The sequence below is a fragment of the Anolis carolinensis genome, chromosome 6 (assembly GCF_035594765.1).
Source record: "Anolis carolinensis isolate JA03-04 chromosome 6, rAnoCar3.1.pri, whole genome shotgun sequence".
In the NCBI taxonomy this organism is placed as follows: Eukaryota; Metazoa; Chordata; class Lepidosauria; order Squamata; family Dactyloidae; genus Anolis; species Anolis carolinensis.
The window spans coordinates 26,700,944-26,721,823 of NC_085846.1; the positions used below are offsets into that span (position 1 = coordinate 26,700,944).

The 20,880-nt window shown below is 43.5% G+C and overlaps 3 protein-coding genes and 1 long non-coding RNA gene across 5 annotated transcripts in view; 3 read left to right on the plus strand and 1 right to left on the minus strand.

Moving 5' to 3' along the window:
- The first annotated feature begins 640 nt into the window (after window positions 1-640).
- Window positions 641-20,880, plus strand: part of hoxb3 (homeobox B3) — a 103,618-nt gene continuing 83,378 nt past the window's right edge. The window contains exon 1 of one of the 2 annotated variants that reach the window (XM_008113486.3): window positions 641-1,332. The gene's annotated coding sequence lies outside the window, so the exon portion shown is untranslated. Of the gene's footprint in view, window positions 1,333-19,718; window positions 19,838-20,880 lie in introns of those variants that run through there. The other variant, XM_062957662.1, reaches the window with a different exon arrangement.
- LOC134292509 (uncharacterized) lies at window positions 880-19,582 on the minus strand. Its single transcript, XR_009999751.1, has 2 exons — window positions 19,330-19,582; window positions 880-1,960 (listed from the first exon to the last, which is right to left on the minus strand). It is a non-coding gene; the product is annotated as an uncharacterized LOC134292509 (long non-coding RNA).
- On the plus strand, window positions 6,426-12,575 carry hoxb6 (homeobox B6). The gene is made up of 2 exons (XM_003222620.4): window positions 6,426-8,892; window positions 11,591-12,575. Exons 1-2 carry the CDS (start codon window positions 8,457-8,459, stop codon window positions 11,848-11,850), a joined length of 696 nt encoding a protein of 231 aa, XP_003222668.2. The 5' UTR covers window positions 6,426-8,456; the 3' UTR covers window positions 11,851-12,575.
- hoxb5 (homeobox B5) lies at window positions 14,967-18,495 on the plus strand. The gene is made up of 2 exons (XM_008113485.3): window positions 14,967-15,746; window positions 17,202-18,495. The coding sequence occupies exons 1-2, from the start codon at window positions 15,056-15,058 to the stop codon at window positions 17,447-17,449; spliced, it is 939 nt and encodes a 312-aa protein (XP_008111692.2). The 5' UTR covers window positions 14,967-15,055; the 3' UTR covers window positions 17,450-18,495.

Here is a 20,880-nt window from a genome sequence, read left to right on the forward strand (position 1 = left end):
ATATATATATATATATATATATATATATATATATCCGCCCAAGTACTCACAATCCGTATATGTTGTGTTTTCGTCAAATATTGGACCCCTTCTCACACATGTCTCCCTTTGACAAAATTTTTACCAGCTTTTACCACCCTATCCTGCAATAACACTATAGCGGGGAGAAACTAGGTTAGGCGAGAGAGGAGAAAATTCAACATTTTCATTCTGGGGGCGAATTCCCGGAATGAGACCCGCCTCTCCTTAGAAAAACAGGTATGTAATTTTAAAAAATCAGATTAAATGTTCTAGTGTTTTGCGGTTTGCCTTAACAAAGCAACCCCCTCCCAAAAAAGGACCTTGAAAAATAATATGGAGATCCGCCCCTTAACACACCCCTCTCGCAATTAATGATTCCAGGTATATCTATATCTATTTTTTTTTTTTAAAAAAATACATCTGCAGAACCACATCTTGAGGTATGAGATGATTTTCTGGGGTTCTTTTCGCCTTTAGCGGATAAGGGGGCTGTTCAAGGGCCCCCCATCGAGAAAGTGGGGAAGGTGGAAAGGGGGGGGGGGCTGCGTAGGATCGTTGCATCTTCTTCTTCTTTGGCTTTTTTGAAAAAAAGAAAAGATGGCGGCGGAGAAAAAGACTGCTGTTAAAGCAGTCATGAAGAAATGCAATAAATTCCTTGTTGTTTTATGAAAATTTACAACTTTGTGATAGAACTTTATGAGTGGCTGGGTGCTGCGATTGGCCAGACCTGGTCATGTGGACTGCTAACCGTGAACATGAACTTTTTATGATTTCCCATGTGGTTATTCTACCATTCTTTTGGCCGCTGTACCTTGGGTCGGATCACTGTCCTCTGTAGGACTATCGCCTCTTTTAACATTATCTTTTTTTTTTTTTTAGTTTCATGTATAAGCTGGATAGGGCTAAAAATAGACGAGGAGAAGAAGAGCAAGCTCTCTCTCTTACCCACACACACACACACAGAGATAGATCTAGGAGAGGGTTTAGATTGCTAATATACTGAAATCCCCGCCCTTTCCGTTTCTTAATTCTGTAGGTTCAATTTCCATATTTGATTTTGGGTTCTCTGAGACTGAGAGAGGCTCTGCACCGGATGGAGGCTTTTGTCATTCTTCATAAAAGGGAAGTTACTCCATTTTCTGTGCAAAAGGACGCGGCAAAAGGGGGGGAAATAGTCGCAATGGACGGCTATCAGGTTGGGACAATATTTGTCAGCTTACACATAATAGCAAACGCAACTCGCCCCCCTCCTCCTTCTCCTCCTCCGCTTCTTCCTCCTCCTCTAACTCGCAGACGGATGAGCTTCCAAAGGTAAGGCAATCCATTTATATTTTTGTCTTATGTTTTTCTTAAAAGCCCATCTTTCCCTGTGTTTAAAGGGATAGCAAAATAAATGGGTGGAGTATTAGACGGTGTGAGACTGCAGTGGATATATTGGTAAATATTTCCATAAGTAAGGAGGAATGTATATTTCCATAAATAAGGAGGGAGGAAAGGTAGGTAGGTAGGTAGGTAGGTAGGAAGGAAGGAAGGAAGGAAGGAAGGAAGGAAGGAAGGAAGGAAGGAAGGAAGGAAGGGATGTGTACCATAAAATGAGTCTTGAGAAATATTTGTCACCTGGCTATAGGGTTTAAGGTGAATTCCTGCAGCATTCAACTGAAGGTAGCTGCATTTTCCATATTCTACGTTTTTCTATATATTTTTTCTATAGGTATATATATTCTATGTATATATTCTTTTAATGTTCATGCTTATTCTATACTATTCCAGGAGGAAAAAAAAGACAGCTTACGTGAGGGTTTTTTGGCTAGATGAATCCGGTCATTTTAGGAAGTTTAGTACCACAAACAGTTCGATTGGGATCATTTTCTTCCAGGGTGTTGAGCAGGTCGACGTGAGTCCATTATTATTTTTTCTTCCAAAAAGTTCTTCCTAGTGCCTAGGTTTGGGGAAATAGGAAAATAAGGAAAAGGAGAATTAATAGAAGGAGGAGAAATAATGCTTAGGAAATCGACCCGATTTGAAAAACAAGTGGAGACAATCCTGAAAATAAATTATAGCAAAGGGAAGGAGATTCATGAATGGCAGATGTATTGCAATCCATTGAAGATAGAAGGTCTTTGATTTAAAAAAAGTATCTGTAGCTATTTTAAAAAATGCCTTTGCTTAGATGTGTGCATATATTTCATTCAGGATTTGAATCGCCTGCTTGTATGTGTGTCTTCGGGGAGAACGTATTATGTATGCTCCAAAGAACAAACATTTCCCCATATAATATCCCAAGAAAATTGATACGCTTGCTGTTTGTGGGTGGGCTGAAGAAGGGAATGGAGATACAGGATATTATTGTAAAATATTTCATGGCTGACTTGCTTACTGTACGGTGATTATGGTGTTTGAAAAATAATTAGCTGATATTTGAAAAATTGATACAGTACGTGGACCTACTGGTAAATTGAGTGCATAATACTTGGTTTGTTCTTTTAAAAAAACCCTATAGAACTGGATTTTAAAATTTGTTTTCTTATTTCTGGAAATTGTCTTAAAGTATATCGATGCTGGGAAAGATAGATTGGAGAAAAAAGAAAGTTGAAAACTTGGTAAAATAATGATCCGGCGTTTTCATGTCTCATTGTAATTGCTCCTGTATCCATTTTGCATGGTTTTAATTTCTAGATTTTGTGCCTTTCCTTTCAATTTACCAAAGAGAGGTGACACATAAATCAAAGTGTTTTTACAAAATGTAATATAAAATGTATTTTTCCGTCTGTAAATTATCTGCCATTTTTATAAATCAGCTTATCCACAATTAACTGTTTCATATCTTATTGTATGGATCTCCTGTGCAGTCAAAAAAAAAAGCTTGTTGGTGGTTTTTATCCATTTAATTAATTAAGGAATTGCTATCATTTAAACACAACCAAGTTGTTTGTCTCCGCTCCTCCCAAACAAGAGCCCCCGTTTGTTTCTCTCTATTTTGCAAAGGCTTCGCCTTTACCATTTCTGCACTTGTTCATTTTGTGCTGTTTGCTGCCATCTACCGTCCAAGGGAGGAACTCTTCGGTTTTGTTTCCAGACTTTACATTGTAAAGTTTACATTGATTAATTTCCCATGAAAACTAGTTTAACTTGACGACGGATTTTCAATTTCGACACTTAATGTTTGTTTGTCGTGTGATGTGAGTCAGCATGGCTTCACATGTTCTGGAAAGAGGGGCGAAAGGGAATTTCCATTCATGGGTTTTATCCAGATTGAGAGATTTGCTCTGCTTGATTTTTTCAAAAAATGCTATAGTAGAGATTTGTTTTTATTTTCACGTCTGTGAAATACTGGCACAGCTTACCGATTTTACATTACCGTTGTGAATTGAATTTGTGATTAAAAAAGCAGACCTTTGTATTAAAAGAAGATAGTGCTGTTCAGTTTGGTAAGTGGCTAATAACAGGCACTATGGCCAAATATTTCAGTGTGTGAAACTAAATGCTCACGTTGAGGTTGTTGTTGTGTGGTCATGTGTCTGTTGGAATGATACTTTACTGCTTTACATTTACTACTAGCGGTGAACCAAAGTCTAGTGATATGAAGGTAATAGTGGAGAATAAAGTTGAGGTGATTCTTTGCCAGCCTAGCTCCGTGAAAAACTCGGTAGGTTCAGAAATAACAATGATCTTCCTTCCTTCCTCCCTTCCCTCTTGCCCACTCAAAGCCAACCAAACTTACATGATAAGAAAACAAAGGCTTTATAACTAACCTCTCTTCAGGCCCTGCAGTAATTCCTCGAAAAAATTCTCCAGTTCAGCCCACAAGACTCCTACATTCCTGTTTTGCTTTGCTGCCTTTTAAACAAGCCCACCAAACAAACCTGTGCCCAAAACCCCATTCATATTTAAAATACTCTTTCCTCATATCCTTCCTTTCCTTTCTGGTCAAACCAATAAAGCAATGTGGCGAGAGTTAAAAGAAAGGAAAGCAACGTTACCCCCAAAGGCTCATTTCCCCCTTTTTTGGGTTAATTATTAGCTAAACTCTTTGATAAAACAATGAAGGGTCGTTTCCCTCCCTGTTTTTCTTTCCTTTCTGTAACCCCATTAACAAGATTATTATACACTGCAGGGGAAGCCAGGTAAATTAAACGTAAACGACTGGAAATTAAATTCCAAATGGTTATGTGCTTAGGAAGAGAGGAAAAGGGATGTGTGTGAGAGAGAGGCAGGGATAGGATGTCCTTAAGAGCGAGCCTTCGAGGATGATTATTATTTTATACTTGCCAACAACGTACTGAAAGGGAAACATCATTTAGCTAAAGAGTTGTGGTTATACAGATGACCAAAAAAAATCACTTAGGTAGAGTTGTGGTTATAGAGATGACAAAAACAGCTTCTCCCTGGTGAATAGTTTCCAGATCCGAAGTAAAGCTGTTCTATTATGTGTTGGCCAATCCGTGTGTGTATGTGCGTCGGGACGTGTTTAAAGCCCCTTCTTTTACAGTTTATGGGACCAATTTAAGTCTCCTTTTGCTCCAACGCCCTGCTGGTTTCACACTCCTCCTCCTTCCTGCTGCATTCCAGATCCCACGTTTATTTAGAATCCAAATTCTTTTTCTTTCTTTCTTTTTTCCACCTCATTTTTATCTCGGTTGAAAAATTTAGGATTACTTTAACTAACTTTCTTCCCCTCTCTTTCTCCTTGCCACTAAGCGATTCCTTGCCTAGCAGTGTCTGCCCAGAGAAATATTTGGGTGTTGCTTTTAATCCCGTCATTTATCTCACTCTTCTTCTCCCCCCCCTCCCCACCGCCGCCTGTTTCTCTCGCCTCCTGCTTTGTAAAGTTGGCTTGAGCTAAGCGGAAAAGGCAGGAATGAGCGAAGGAGGGAGAGAAACCTGAAGTACTTTCCCCAGCTACAAAGCCCAGGCTGCACACGTTGTAAATAAATCCGTTTAATCTTTATTTATTCCCTGCCATTTGAGTTATGCCACACACTGGCCAAGATGGATTCTCGGAGGCAGAAGGAGGCTTCGGGAGGGGAACGCTTGTTCCTCCACCAACAGGCTGCAGGAAAAAAAATTATGAAAGACTACTTTGGCCTCATAGAAGCGGCTAGGAGATGGTTTCCAGATAACAAACCTGGAGGCCCAGTGTAGAAATGAGTCAAAGATAGTGGAAGATGGGGCTCGGATATTTTCACAGCCATAATAGAAACATTCAGCAACACCACCTTACATTGTACACCACGCAAAGACCGAAATAAATGGCCCATCTTTTTAAAATGCCCTCTGCAAAGTTAAACAAAACATATATTTTCTCAGTGTCCATCCTCATCCCAAATATTTTCTGGACATACATTTACATAGCAGGGGCACAACATCTAAAGGCATATATAAACAATGTTCTCAGGTTTACAAATCAGTTTTCTGCTCCACAAAAAATTAAGACAAATCATGCCTTAGGTTGAAGTCAACCTTTCCTTTCAAATAGAATTTTGGACAATATATTATTTTAAAAGAAAACATTAGCAACAACGTTTACTTGAATGTGTATTCACGAAGCTGAACACCAGACCTTCCTTGCAAGGTGGGTAGGATGGGAAATAAAGAAATATTATAATGATGGATATCTATCAGGTGGTGAATTTCAATTAGTTTCTATTTTAAAGGCCTTTGCTGGGGAAACAAATACAGACGCTTTGGGTCACCTAAGTTTAGAAAAGATAAAAGTTTTCAGGAGTTTAAAATATGGGCCAGAAGAGCAGAGTTACATCTTGGTTGTTTTTTCCCCCCATTCCATATTTCCTCTTCCAACACAAATATATATTAATGTACACACATACAGACACAAGCCCTTTCTGTATTTCCAGCAGCCTCTTTAAACTAACACCACAAGTTAAAAACAAGTAGCACAGTTACTCACTTATCTAACCACCAAGCAGCCAAGACCTCGAGCCTTAATCCAGATACTCTTGTTCACAAATGATATGTCAATATTTCCAAACTAGAGCCTGAAAGGTTGTATCTTTCTCAAATAACTCAATGAGAAAAGGGGGGAGGTTGTATTTTCCCCTTCTTTCTCTCCTGCCTCGCAGTTCCTTCTGTTTTTACCCACTAGTAAAGCAGAGCTATTTAAAGTTTGGATATATCCTCCACACAAAAGAGGAGGGAAGAAAAAAAATCCTTGTGTATATAAACCAAAAGAGGTGTGTTGTGCTGGGTGTGTGTGTGTGTAAGAGAGACTTTAAAAGCCCACTTCCTTTCCTTGTTATTTCCTTCAATTCTAAATGCATGGCGGCAGTGAAACAGTGAGGACTTCCTTGTCATTAAAACTGAAACTTGCAAGAGATTAAATCGCAATCCAGTAGCATTTCAGGACTCTTTAATCCTCCATAGAGAAAATTCGCATCAGTCATGTTGGGGGGGGGGGGGAGGGTTGTTATGTTGCCATGTGTTTTTGGGTAGAGAGTCCTTCCTATGAGATTAAACCTCCTGCAATAGACGGGTGATAGATAGGTAGATTGGATTACAACTTCATTTGTCCAGATTTGCAACGACATCGCCCTAAATTCAGACCATCAAAAACTGGGCTAAATTAGAGATACATGTTTACAACTTTCAACGCTAGTCCTGACGCTTTAAGATGTCTCTTGGAAAGGAAAGAAACGGAATGAAGGCGGGCACAACAGAGAGAGACACAGGCCACTCAAGTCTACAGTTGGACCATTTGAAGAAGATTTCTTGAAGTACAGGAGAGCCTCGAAATAAAGTCAAGGGAGGGCGACATATTTGAGCTTCCCCTATGTGAAGGGAATTGTGACTTGTAGGGGACCTGGTGAAATAATTATGAAGCCAATCTCACCCTTTCATTCATTTTTGAAATGCAAGGTATTTTACAGAATTCTGACTTTATAGCAACACCAAAGGCACTCCAAGTGGCCAGCTACTGATGAAAGGACATTTAGTATAATGCCAAGTTTTTAACTTTGTTTGTGTTTTTAAATACATTACAACTGTATCCTCGATTCGCTTCTGATACGATAAATAAATACCGAATTCTGACTTTTGAGACACTTCAATCTGTTCCGAGTTTTGAGACAAAAACAAACTCTGCCGCCCCAAACTCCCTTACTTAGGCAGGGCTCACCTGATATCGACCGTAGGGCTCTATACCGTATATATCATCTACCCGATGACCAATCGCTGTCGCCTTACCTATTGGGTTTCCTTGTTGAGTGATCAATAAAGGAGAATTCTCGGCCGCCAGACCAGCCGCTCTCCTTAACTCTAAACTGTCCAAAGCCCGGCCGCCAACATAAAAACGCAAGAGGGCACAGTTGTGGGAAGATATACCGACTCTTCCTCCGAGCTCTGTCCTGCGATTCATTCCTCTTCTGGACTTCATAACACGGTATGAGGCCGGGGCGAGCAAAGAGACACGCGTGAATATGTAAACACGCTCCCCCACGCGCCATTTCAAGCCATTAGGTTAATTTAATGAGGAAAATCAGGTAGAATGAGTGGAGGGGAGCTTGGAAAAGGAATTCTCCTTCATCCTGCACTAGGAGTTATTTTTAGGATACTCCGCATAGGTTAGACCTAGCCAGAAATAAGGAGAGGGGGAGTTTTGAACTTTCCACCCTCCAAAGATACAGGTTTCCTCCTTCTTTTGCTACCGATGTGAGTGTGTGTAGATGTCCCCTTTACTCGTGGCCACTTTCTAAATTTCCTATAAACACGCTGGGATGGACTAAACTTTTCCAAAGGAAGCGAGAACCCCTTTTCCATCTCCCTCTCCCCCTTCGCCTCTCCACGTTCCCAGCCAGGCTCTTCTCCTCCCTCATTTGTGCTTCCACACTTCCCTCTTCCTCCTCCTCCTCTGTGTATTTATTCCTCTTTTTGTTTGAAAAGGAAACTTCAAAAAACGATTCTGGGGATGGATCTTATCTCTGGGAGAACGACTATATATGGCTCAAAAGGGGGAGCCTGGGCTGGAAGGTGTGGGTTTGTGTATATCTGAGGTTGAGCTCGGATAGGTGGGTGCGTTTGGGGGTGTTTATTCCCCTCCCCTCCTCTCTCTCTCTCTCTCTCTTCTCTGTCTCTGTCTGTTGTTGGAAAGTGATGGTTGTTGGTGGCGGAGATGCTGTGGCTGGTTTGTTCTAGGGGGGTCCCCTGTGCAAAGCGAACCCCTCCAGGGTGCGATTTCGGCGTCTTCGGCTCCTGCGATTGGTCAGCGCCTGATCAGATGGTTTTCTTTCCTTATGTCCCTGGTTGGCACGCGGCCATCCCCCTTCAGCTAAAACCCAATCTCCCATATACTGCTAATAGCTAAACCGCTTGGACTATAAAACGCAACAAATCATAAAGACCCCGGGAAAGAGCAGGCTCTGCTCTTCAGCATTATTATTATTGTTATTATTATTATTACTGTTATTATTATTAATTTTCCAATGAGTTCTTATTTCGTCAACTCCACTTTCCCGGTGAGCTTAGCCGGGGGCCAGGAGCCCTTCCTGGGACAGCTGCCCCTGTATCCCACCGGGTACGCGGACCCTTTAAGGCACTACCCCGCCACCTATGGACCTGGGGCCGGCGGCGTCCCAGAGAAGGCTTACCCGGGCGCGCCTTACTACCAGCAAGCCAACGGAGGGGCGCCTTACAGCCGGAGCCCCGCCGCCTGCGATTACGGGACGCCCCCCGGCTTCTACCGGGAGAAAGAGACCTCCGCCTGCTCCCTCTCCAGTTTGGACGACCCGGCTCAGTTCGGGCAGGAGTCGGGCAGGAAGTCCGACTGCTCCCAAAGCAAACACGTCTTCGGGGACAGCGACGACCAGAAGTGCTCGACCCCCGTGTACCCCTGGATGCAAAGGATGAACTCCTGCAACAGTAAGTTGCCCTTGACTCTTGACTTTTCGGGGACTTGTGACTTTCAGAGGGAGACAGGGTTGGGACACATACACACACACAGAGAGACATCTTTGCACCCCATTTCTAAACAGGAAATGTCCTCCTCCCAATCTCACTTCCCCTCCAAGCCAAGATAGTGAGTGGCTTGGAGGGCGAAGGAAAACTTTCTCCAAACAAGCATGTGGACAATTTCAACAGAAAGGAGGAAACCATGAAAATGAAAAAAATCTGGCTATCAGTATTTTAAAAAAACTCTAAAATCAGGACAGTTAATAAAGAACAACATTTAGAAACAGGGTAAGTTACCAGGGTAAGTTAACACCTCACAACAAAAGATTGCCCCAGGCAGGAAGCAGCCAGACCTTGAAGCTGCAAGGCTATTCAATGCTAATCAAGGTGGCCAACTCCAACATTCACACCTGCCTCAAACAGACAAGAGGCAGTCCTACCTTGGACTTTTCACAGATATATAAACCCCATTGCGTAGTTTCTAACAGATCTCACAACCTCTGAGGATGCCTGCCATAGATGCAGGCGAAACGTCAGGAGAGAATGCTTCTGAAAACTCATAGCAACCCAGTTTCTCCAAACTTTTCTCCCACTTTAGATAATTTCTGTGTCTGTTTGTTTTGGTTTGTGAGTAAGGGGAGGCGAAGAAGGGTCAGCCTATGCCCCCCCCCCCCTCTTCACTTGGTTCGTTTCTTTCGCTAACTTTCTGCTTCCAAGAAAAGTCCGGAGACTCTTGATGGAACGGAAAGCCTTGTTAGCTGTCACTCTCCAGGAGTGATTTACGTGGCCTGTCTGAGGTAGTTTTACACATTTCGCACACACATGCAGGGGATGGGATCCGGGTGACGCTGAAGTCCCCCTCCTGTGTGATTTTAATGAACCTGGTCTTACTTTCCCCCTCCACCTCTTCCCTTGCCAGCCCCAAAGAGTGCAGGCTTTAATCCCAGCCGCTTGACTAATGTCAAAAGGTTTTAAATATTTGAAAGGAAAGAGCTACATTTTTAATGAAACTCTGCCATAATGAAATGCCTGTCTGAAGAGGAGTTGCTCATAGTTTCTCTTTCGCTCCCTGCCCCTCCCTCCTCCTCCCACAAATCCCGCACCTTCTTCTGCTGCTGCCATCGGCGGTTCCCTCCAGGTGCATTTTATTTTCCATGGAAATTATTTTTAAGAACAGATCAAGACGTGCTAACAGCTCGTCCTTGTCCTCCTGTTCCTATGTGTTATAATGTGCCTCCAGGCTTTAAAATTCCTGGGGAGGAATGTGAGAGAGAATCGATACACTTCCATAAATTCCCCAATCTATCACAGTTGCTGATAAAGGAGGGGGGCGCACAGAAATAAAAGGGAGAGAAGGTGGGACACACCGGCAGAATGTTTCCCAGGACAGAAAGGCAGAGGGCCTAGAATGGGAGAGGGGTGAAGGGAGGGGAAAATTGAGAACTTCGAGCCTTCATTTCCCCCTCAGATACAAGGGTGGGCAAAGGGAAGGGGCTCTCGACTCCCTCCCAGGGCCAAACCCTGCCAGCTTTTCAGTGCGACCCTAAAAACACATCAGCCAGGAAGCCAAGTCTCATTGATTTCTCTGCGCCATTACACCCCAGTAGCACTTCGATTCTAACAGTCATTGACATCGAAGTGAGTCCTACTTGGACCATCCGATCTCCAGTGGACTTTTCTCCACAGTTAAAGTAAAGTAAGTTGAGTTTTTGAAGCTTAGACCCTATTCGGAAAGGTGTGCCTTCCAGAATCAATGTCGCATGGAGTCGATCCAAGGTTTCTTCCCAAGTCAGCAGGTTTAGTACTGCAAGCTTTGGAGTCCCACCAACTTTAGGACCCGCAAGGCAGGAAGAAGCGGATAGGCCCTTCCTGCAGGAGGAAAGGGGCCTCACCAAGCAGACGGTGCAAGCTTTCCCCTTCCCATAGAGCTGTTCTCCAAAAGTTTCCCTCCTTCCTCTTATCTTTAAGGGAAGGGGGGCACCAACCAATAGAAGTTACATCGTGAGGCTGGTCGCTTTCCAGACGAGACTGCTGGGGGCACAGTGGGACTGTGATTCCAGAGGATGGGCTGGGATGGGTTTACACGCATACACTTTGTGCAAACAGAACACAGAGGCAGGGCTCGTTGGGGCAAGAGACGTTTGGGCTTTGAAAAGTACCAAGTGAAAGGGAACTGGGTTGCTGTGAGTTTTCCAGGCTGTATGGCCATGTTCCAGAAGCATTCTCTCCTGACGTTTCACCCACATCTATAGCAGGCATCCTCAGAGTTTGTGAAGTTTGTTGGAAACTAAGCAAGTGAGGTTTATATATATCTCTGAAATGTCCAGGGTGGGAGAAAGAACTCTTGTCTGTTGGAGGCAAGTGTGAAAAGGAGACACTCTGAGACCTGTTTGGTTCTGTTCTGGGGGAAGTCTATAGTTTTTTCTTTGCCTTCCTTATTTTTGCTGGTTTATACCCTGCTACTGTTATTGGAACAGAGAAGCTGGGGGACTGATCTTGGGGGGAAGGGGGTCACAGGAAGAAGGGAAATGATTGGAGGGAACACCTCCTTTCTCTCTCTCCTCACACACACACATAGGCAAGAGAATCTATTGTAATGCATATATGAAACTCCAGTCAATGTTCCACTGTCCCATCCGCCCTTCCTTGTTTTTCTTTCCCTCCCCAGGTTCTTCCTTTGGGCCGAGTGGCAGGCGGGGGAGGCAGACCTATACCCGTTACCAAACCCTGGAACTGGAGAAGGAATTCCACTTTAACCGTTACCTAACCAGGCGCCGCCGGATCGAGATCGCCCACGCGCTGTGCCTGACGGAGCGCCAGATCAAAATCTGGTTCCAGAACCGAAGGATGAAGTGGAAAAAGGAGAACAAGCTCCTCAACTCCACCCAGCTGAGCGCCGAGGAGGAAGAAGAGAAAACGACGGAATGAGACAGCAAAGGAAAGAGAAAAGAGAGAGAGAGAATATGAAGGAGGACGAAAGCAACAGCAACAAAATGGCAACAGTTGTGGGAGCTCCCCAAAAGGAGGGGAAATGGGTGGGCAGGCACAACCGAGGCACCATTTTTGTAAAAATAATAATACCCAAGACTGTATGGAAATGTTGGCCCAGCGTCCTTTTGCACCCTCATCTAGTAATCTGTCGTGTCATAAACAAGCTTCTAGTCCAGTTTTGATTTCCCCACCCTTTCTATAGCCCTTCTCCTCCCCTTCCGCCACACCACAAATGGATTTGATGAAAACAAAAGAACACAACTTTGGGTGTCCTTCTTAGCATTTTTGCTAACTCTTGTATTTAAGTGGAGGTGCTGCAATATATGTGTCAGATTTGGGAGGGTGTTGGTTGTCTTCATTTTCTAAAACAAAAGTCTCATGCACGATTTTCCTTATTATATGTTGTTGGGTTGGGGTTTTTTTAAGTTAATCAAACCCTAGGTTCTTTACCATTTAAGGGGTTTTGGTTTGGTTTTCAAAGACAAAAATCTATTGCAAAAGAACAATGACTACCTAAATAAACAAAGAGGGGTGTTGTTGTGGTTTTTGTTTGCTTTGTTTTATTTTATTACAGATTTGTACAGTGTTGTGTTTGTAGTTTGTGTTAGCAATGGAGATTTTAAATCCTCTAATAAATATAAAAAACAAACATGTCCAGAAAACTACTTGCCACATTCATATTTTGGGATATGTGTGTCTCTCCCCACCCTTTTCTTTCCTCTCTGTGGAATGTATCTACCTACATTATTTGAAAGAAAGAAAGAAAGAAAAACAGCTCTTGGTCGTTTTTTCTTTAACCTAAATAGTCAAACAGTAATGAAAGCCTTCAGAAGTGAAAACTAGTAGGTAAATTTGGCACCCCTTTACCTACTCCCTATTCTACAGCTTAAACTTAAAGGAAATACCTTTTACATCAGAATTATCTTGGAGTTCACATTTAACTTTAATACAGATCTATTATTATCATTATTATCATTATTATTACACCAGAAAAAAGGTTTTGGAGAGTGAAGAGGGAAGTTCACACCATATGCAATAAATTAAGAACACACACCAAGCTATCAGCATGCCCCCATCCTACATCTGCTAAAATATACCTTATGTTTCTACAACTCTTTTCTATCACTGGATCCACTTCATTCAAACACATACAACTAAACAGTATTCACACAGAAACCTCAATTAAATGAAATGTGGAATTCCAAGTCAGTCCTCGTTCTGTGCAGTTAGCTTTTTTGCAGGAAGGAAGAAAATGAACAATTCAAACACTAAGCTTGTTCAAATAGCATTTTCCAGAGATAGAATATCACCCCTTTCTCTTTCCAGCTCCCTCTCATATGCTGCTTGTGTTGCTACTACTGTCGATGTTGTGCTTTTCCGTGTTTAGACAACCTTCCAGAGAATTCCTCTGGAAAGATTCCTTGAAGAAAGTGAAATATTTATGGCTGTTCAGCTAACTGTCATTGTCTCTTCTTCTCTGAAAGCAAACGGTGGCAATTGTTTCGAGTTTTCTCTTCTGTCGCATTTTTGAAATGATGTTTAGAGGAAAGGCAGGCAAGGAGAATGGAGCAGATTTTAAAATACCTCAAATGCACAGGTAGATAAGCATCCTTCCTCAGCAGATTACCCCCCAAAAAATCTGGTTGTAATGAACAGGCATTTAAACCATCAATTCATGCAGAAGCCTCGCAGCTGCAGGACACTTATCCTTATTGCTACTCTTTTCATTGACCATAATTATTATAATTATATGTCACTTTCAATATGGCTCATAATTTCAAATGACTTGCAGGCTGGCTTTTAGAAATTCCTGAACGGTCTTGGAAGAAGGAGATGGGGAAAAGCATTTCCAGTGTTTGGCAAGCGAAGCTTTTCTTCATCAACCTGTCTGTCCACCTCTTCTTCTTCTTATTTTTTTACAGGATTTATTACTGTCAAATCTTTATTTGCAGCTTTGATGACGGGTGAAGTCACCCTTCCTTGGCGACATCCAACAGATTTTTGGTTCTCCTGTTCATACTACAAAATTATATTCATAGAGACAGAGACAGGGGGATTGTTTCCTTTCCATGCTAAAGTCTACACAATAGACAACTGGAATGTACTAGTAGTAGTACTATTGGTAATAAAGGCGTTAGCACTCACCATGAGGCTTTTGTAGTGAAAAGCAATATTAAAAAGCAGAATTCTGAAAGTCAGATCCTCTGCAGCAAGTTATCATTGTGCACTCACTAAATGTGTGTGTGTGTGTGTGTCTACTCAGAAAGCTGTGCTATTGAGTTCAATTGAATTTACTTCCAAGTAAGGAAGTGAGGAAGTGACTACAGAATCTGAGTGGGAAAAAAGGGAAAGAAGGAATAAAGGAAGTGGAAAGGTTTCTAAATATCCAACCTCTTGTCAATATAGATTCTCTTCTCTGAAATCTTTTTCTAAACCTCAAAACTCTCAAAGGCATTGGGATCCTAATTCTCTATTAACACAGAGATTACTACCAGAAGTAAGAATAATACTGATATTACTAATAAATAGTATGTTTTGAGCAGTAAATGTCAAAGAAAGCACTCAGTTCTGTGTTCAAAGAGGAAGGATGTCTTCAAACAGAAAAGGAGATCAAAGAACTCAAAGAATCTGAAGCGAGACTGTTAGGTAGGAGAAATGATATTTTATTTTTTAAGAAAAGAGACAAAAAGAGCGCTTTACTTTTCTTTCTTTCTTTGCTGTTTCCCCCAATCACTTGGGCGAGCCCTCCTCCCTGCCGGCAACTCCGCCTCTGCCCAGTAGGTGGCGTGCTCCGCCAACAAGGCGCCATTTCTCCCGGCAGCTCCCTCCCCCTCCCTTTCCTCCCCCTTTTGGAAGCGGCGCATTGACATGGGCCTAACGATTCTCGGATCGTCATTATTTGTAACCATAGAGCATGAATTGCCTCTTGAGGTCATCAGTGAGAATTTACGACTGGTCAACAAAAGCACGTGACTCCCAAACGCGCACCCCCCCCACCCCACCCCCATATTTGGCCGCATACATAGCAAAAACGAAGTACAGTGCATCGCTATAATTCATTAATACATCATAAATCCTCAAGCACAGGGGTTATAACGACCACGCGCCCCACAAATCAAGCCCTCCAAAAATACAACCCCAAATGAGTTCCTACTTTGTAAACTCGTTCTCAGGACGCTATCCTAATGCCCCAGACTATCAGCTGCTAAATTATGGGACCGGCAGCTCCATGAACGGATCTTATAGGGATCCAGGCAACATGCACGCCGGCTCCTACGGCGGATACAACTACAATGGGATGGATCTGAGCGTCGGCCGCTCCGCCTCGTCCTCCAGCCACTTCGGAAGGGTGGCCGAGGGCACCCGCGCCTTCCCGGCCCAAGCCTCGCCCGAGAGCCGGTTCCGGCAGGCGTCCAGCTGCTCCTTGTCCTCGCCCGAGTCCCTCCCTTGCACCGGCAACGGCGGCAACAACAACAGCAGCAACGGCGCCACCAACAGCAGCAGCAGCACCAGCAACGGCGGCGGCGGAGGAGGGAGCACCGTCGGCACCAACAACAACGGCGAGAGCCATGGAGGCAAAGCGCCCGCCGACCAGGCTGCCGCCTCTGCCTCCGTGAGCTCTGCAGTCGCCGCCAGCTTCCCCGAGATCGACGAGACCAGCGCGTCCTCCGGAGCCGAGGAGAGCGGCTCGCAAGGCAACAACAGCAACGGCGCCCGAGCTCCGCCCGAGCCCCTGGCCGCCCCCAACGCCAACGCCCCCAGCGCCAACGCCGCCGCCGAAGGACAGAGCCCCCAGATATTCCCCTGGATGAGGAAACTTCACATTAGCCACGGTACGGGCGCCTTTATTCGTTTTTTCATTACATGGGTCAGATTGCGGGGGTGGGAAGGAATTGGGGAAAGGTACAGACCTCCTGGCTGGGTCTTTGGGAAGAAGAAAAGGCTTGGCTTCCCTTCCTGCCTGTCTCTGTCTCCCTCTGCATTTCCCTGTCCTGGATTTTATATCTGAGGTTATTCTCCCTTCTTTCAAAAATGTAGAAAAGGGGTTAGATGGGCGATATTATTATTATTCATAATAATAATAATAATAATAATAATAATAATAATAATAATAATACAAATTAGAGAGGAGTGGGTTTTTTAAATAGTCGAAATGTCTCCATGGAATGGGTGAAGGGATAAGGTTGTTGGGGCGCAATGACTACCATATGTACGCATTGCACAGGCACCACGAAGAAGAAATAAGTGAGAGGTAAAAAGCAGCAGTATGGGGCACAGATGGATCCACCGACCTTCTCTCTTTCTCCCTCCACCCTTCTTCTCAGCCCCTACTCTTCCACCCAGACGTAGCTGTGGTTGTGACAATAATGGCGAAGCCTTTGCCTCTCCCTCCCCTTCTCCCCCTGTAAAAATGACTGCAAGACATTTCAAAGGGGTTAGCGAGGAAGAGTGAGGGGATATCGACTATTTTAGCACGTCCCTGTCAAATTCTCTGGGTCTGACGAAAGACAACCCAAGCCCCTCTGAATTTGTAGTGGGGCTTTGATTCTTCCGGAAGGTAGGTCACATGGGGGAGGGGAGACGGTTTGAGGAAGAAGGGGAGACAGCAGAGATGCACCCCAATGTCCAGGGAGCCCCTTCCTGCCTTTCCTTCTTGCTTGTTTCTAGCGCCCATCTATTAGCATCGTCTGAGAACCAAACCCAGATTGAGAAGCAAACCCAGTGAGGGTATGAGAGGCGTGGGAAAAGTGTCTCCCTTAACTGGGAGCCAGAAGCACTGAAACCTATGGGGCAGACTCCCCAAATAGTGAAGCTTCTAGCCTTCGAAACCTGTCACAGAGCCAGGGTAAAGGTTTCGATGCAAAAGAGACAGGAGGAAGGACAACAGGCCAAGGTTACAAAGAGAGGCAGAAAGACAGACTTGGATCCAGACTGGAGGCCACAGTCTTCAAAGAAGGGACGCAGGAAACCTAAGATGGGCTGAAAAGGCAACATCAAAGGCTTGAGACGTGAGTTAGCAAAGGAAGTAGTTAAGATATGGGGGGAAAGGTAGGGAAAGAAAGAGCTGGGTGAGAGTTTGTGACCAGGCTTAGCAAGGGAAGTAGGGTCTGGGCAGCCAAGCTTTCCAAAAGATGCAGGAAAGAGCTGGGTGGGAGTTTGCATGCAGCCTTTCCAAAGGAGGTAGGCAAGAGATAAACCGCTTCTCTGACATGACATGTAAAGAAAGACACAGCGAACAGACTCCCAAACGTTGCCCATGTGTTGTTGTTATTGTTGTTATGATTCAGATATGACTGGACCGGATGGGAAACGAGCCCGCACGGCGTACACGCGTTACCAGACCTTGGAACTGGAGAAGGAGTTTCACTTTAACCGCTACCTCACCCGCAGAAGGCGAATAGAAATCGCGCACGCCTTGTGTCTCTCGGAAAGACAGATCAAAATCTGGTTCCAAAACAGGCGGATGAAGTGGAAGAAAGACAACAAACTCAAAAGTATGAGTTTAGCGTCTGGTGGCAGTGCTTTCCAGCCATAAAAAAGTCTTACCCAGAAGGAAAGATTAAGAAATAGATGTGGGGCGCAGAGAAAGTGGGTCTGGGTGGGTGGGGAGGGCGCAGAAAGAAGGATAAGAAAGTTTAAAGCAAGCAAGCAAACAAACAAAGCGACCGAGTGGTGTTTTTCTTTTGTTTTTAAAGTCTGGAGTACTGTAAAGTGAAGCACTTTCCATTCAGCATGCTATTGATTTTTAAAATTATTATTATTATTATTAAACAACTTCCGTGGTACTATTATTCCAGGACTGTGTCCTTCTGCTGAGATGTCCTCCCCTTCCCACTTTTAAATTAAAATTAATAATAATAATAATAAAGTTATTTCCAGAAGCGTCTTTAATGCTTTAGGTGTTCTAAATGTCTGTGTCCGTGCTAAATGAGACTTTCTGGAAGAAGTTGGCATGTTTTTTTTTTAATTTTGGGGTTTTTAAATGTGCGCTAAATGTTATAACTTATTTATAAACTGCTGAGGAGAAGGAAAGGATGGGTTCTTTAAAAGTTCGTGGCTTGGGGGAGGTAGGGAGCCTACCACTTTTTTTCCTTCTGCTCAAGTCCTGCAAGATCCATGGCAGGAAAATAAAATAAAAAGTCGAAAAGATCAACCACAACCATTTTTTGGCCTTTTAAAAAATACAGTATATCTATATCTATATCTATAAGCTCATGTATCTTTCTGTCTTTGAAATTGTCAAGTCTGTGATTTGGTTCCTATTTCCTGGCCTTGTTTTGATCTCAGGCCAGTTCTGAAACTACTTCTTTTTGGAAAAAAATTAAATGTGAGTGAAGTTCACTTTAAAAGGGTATACGATTGGACCAACCATAGTTATGTTCAAAATGTTTGTAAATAGTAGAAATATTTCTGCAGTGACTAATAGGACGTTTTAGTGGGCAGGGTGAATTCAGTGTTCTGTGTGTCTCAAATGGCATTTGTCATGTCTAGCTGCTTGTTTCCATCTTCGCCAAGACGCTTTTCGTATCCGTTTGTAGCCTTAACTTGAAGTCAAATAAACGTTTCTCCTGGCCAGAAAAATACCCTTCTTTGTGTTTCTTTAGACCACGAAGTTGGAAAGATTCGGCCCTAAAACTTTGCTCTGAAGGGAAATACACACTCTGGAGGTGGAGGGGTGGGGGAGAAGAAAGCCTGCACACACAGAAAAGGTCTCCTCACATTGCATGGCCCATCTGCCAGGTTGTGCTGGAAAGTATTTCTCCCAACATGTCCAGATAAAGGATACAAAATCGCCCCCCTTTCAGAAATGGAACAGGAAAACACATCCCAGAGAAAAAGAAAACAAGCCAGTTGTGAGCTTCTCCAAACTTCGCCTCCTTCCTTAACACGCTCCCCTTTACTTTGGACAGTTAAATCCCCTTATCTTTCCATGGCCTTTACCTCCAAATAAGTGTGCCTAGGGGAGCAGCCTGAAAGTCCACAAACCAAACGTTTTCGAGAGTAGAAAATGAACTCAACATAACATTTCTCAAAAACCTTCTGAACTGCAGTGCTGGGTATGCTATACTGTTACCAACTTAGATATTATTATTGATATGATATTGCCATGAATTCCTTATATATGGGTGTACACACAGCCTTCGACTCAACAGTGAAAATCACAATTGTCTTAACTTCCATGTTGTTTGTAAAAGAGGACATTCCAGGAGCTTTCAGAGATTAAACAAATCTACAACCCATTTTTCCTTTTCCCCTCCTCCCCTCCCTCCGCCACCCCTCCTTCAAAGCACTATCATTACACTCTTACTTTTTTTAGCAACAAGGAAATTAGTAGTTGCAGTAACCCTTAAATTATAGTTCAAACCTGTCTCTCTGGCTCTCTCGAAGGAAGTAAAATCGGTCTTATAAACTTACCCCGAACTCTTGGGTTACTTCTGAAAGGGTTTTGAGAGGGTGTGAGTTGTCATTTCCCAAAACAACCCATTTTCTCGCCTTCTCGTGAACACACAAAGGCACACAGACAGACAGAAACACACGCACACACATATTTTACCCCTAGCAAAAGTAAGTAAGTATACCAAAAGTGGCTGTGACATTAAGATGTCAAATGGATAGGGTTTTATCTAGAAGTTAGATCGTAAAAATCGCCCAGACCTCAGCCAGATACCCCTCACTGGCTCTCAAAAGTCACGTGAGGTCCATAAAGTTAGTTTTATGGTTTTGGGGAGTTGACAATGTACAATATATTTCACATTCTCCAGAATGTTAAGTGACATTTTAACTGCCTTGCTTTGGCTTGGAAGGGGGCAGGAATGGAAGAGCACATTTTCCCAGCAGATAAAGGCTTCTCCTTGGCTGGAATAGGAGGCATTGATGGTTCAGTGTTTACTCGAAAGAGGACTTAGGAGCTGCTAACCTGAAAGTAAGTTTCTCTTGAAATACTCTCTGCTTAAATGAGTTTAAAAGGGCTAGATGGTGATTATAAATTGGGTGAACGGGAGAGGGGCTGAAGGGGAGGGCTGCTACCCTTTTCTCTTCCCAACTTTCCTCTTTTCTGTCCAGAGTCAAATGGAGGCAATGGGCCCGAGTGTTGCAGTCCTCTTGGCCTACAAGACTTCTTTATAAAAACATGCAAGTATAGGATTAGCGTAAGAAAGGAGAAATAGAAGTATTTTGGGAAGATGAATGGATATGCCAGTAAGGGGTATTCCAATGTTTTTTTTACTGGCGGTGCGGTGTGTGTGCGAGAGAGTAGGTGCAGCCTCGTAAAGTCCTTGGAGGAGCCGCTCAGTTCTTGGGAGACTATTGATGTCAAAGGTTTAAGCGCCCTTGCTTAGAAAAGAGCCCCATCAAAATCAGGGGGATTGATTTTTACGACCTACCTTCAACAGAATGAGTGAAGTAGCATGCGGATTTCAAATCACCTCCTTCTCCTCGCCTCTTGTTTTTTAAGAATGCTATAAGACTTCAGAGTCTATATTTCTTTATTTGTAAACCTATATACCTACCTAACCCTTTAGAGTTTGGGAACCGCCCTTTTCCCACGGATCTTGAGGCGTTGGAAATGTATCTTGGCCTGTACGTTTGCCCTCTACCCTAATTTCAAACCCGATTATGTCATCTTTCCTCCTTTCTTCAGCGTGACTTGTAGTTCCCTACTTGTTGCTGCTTGTGACACAATCCACGGGCGCCAATACTCCTGCGTAAGCCTTAAGGAAAGGAAAGGCAGTCCTGTCCCTGGGTCTTGCATGTATGTCCCTCTGTCATCTATGTTTTCTCGGAAATACAACCCACCCTTCCCACAAGGGTCAACCAGACTTTATTGCTGTTATGTGCCTTCAAGACCACCCAGACTTACAGAAGCATAGTTTTCTTGTCAAAGTATTTTTTCCAGAGGAGATTTGCCTTTGCCTTTCTCATAGACCAGAGAGACTGTGATTTGACTTAGGCCGCCTTGTGGGTTTG

Coding starts and splice junctions, on each gene's coding strand:
- hoxb5 (XM_008113485.3), top strand. CDS start 15,056: ATGAGTTCCTACTTTGTAAACTCGTTCTCAGGACGCTATCCTAATGCC. Junction 15,747..17,201: donor GAAACTTCACATTAGCCACG/GTACGGGCGCCT, acceptor GTTATGATTCAG/ATATGACTGGACCGGATGGG.
- hoxb6 (XM_003222620.4), top strand. CDS start 8,457: ATGAGTTCTTATTTCGTCAACTCCACTTTCCCGGTGAGCTTAGCCGGG. Junction 8,893..11,590: donor AAGGATGAACTCCTGCAACA/GTAAGTTGCCCT, acceptor TTCCCTCCCCAG/GTTCTTCCTTTGGGCCGAGT.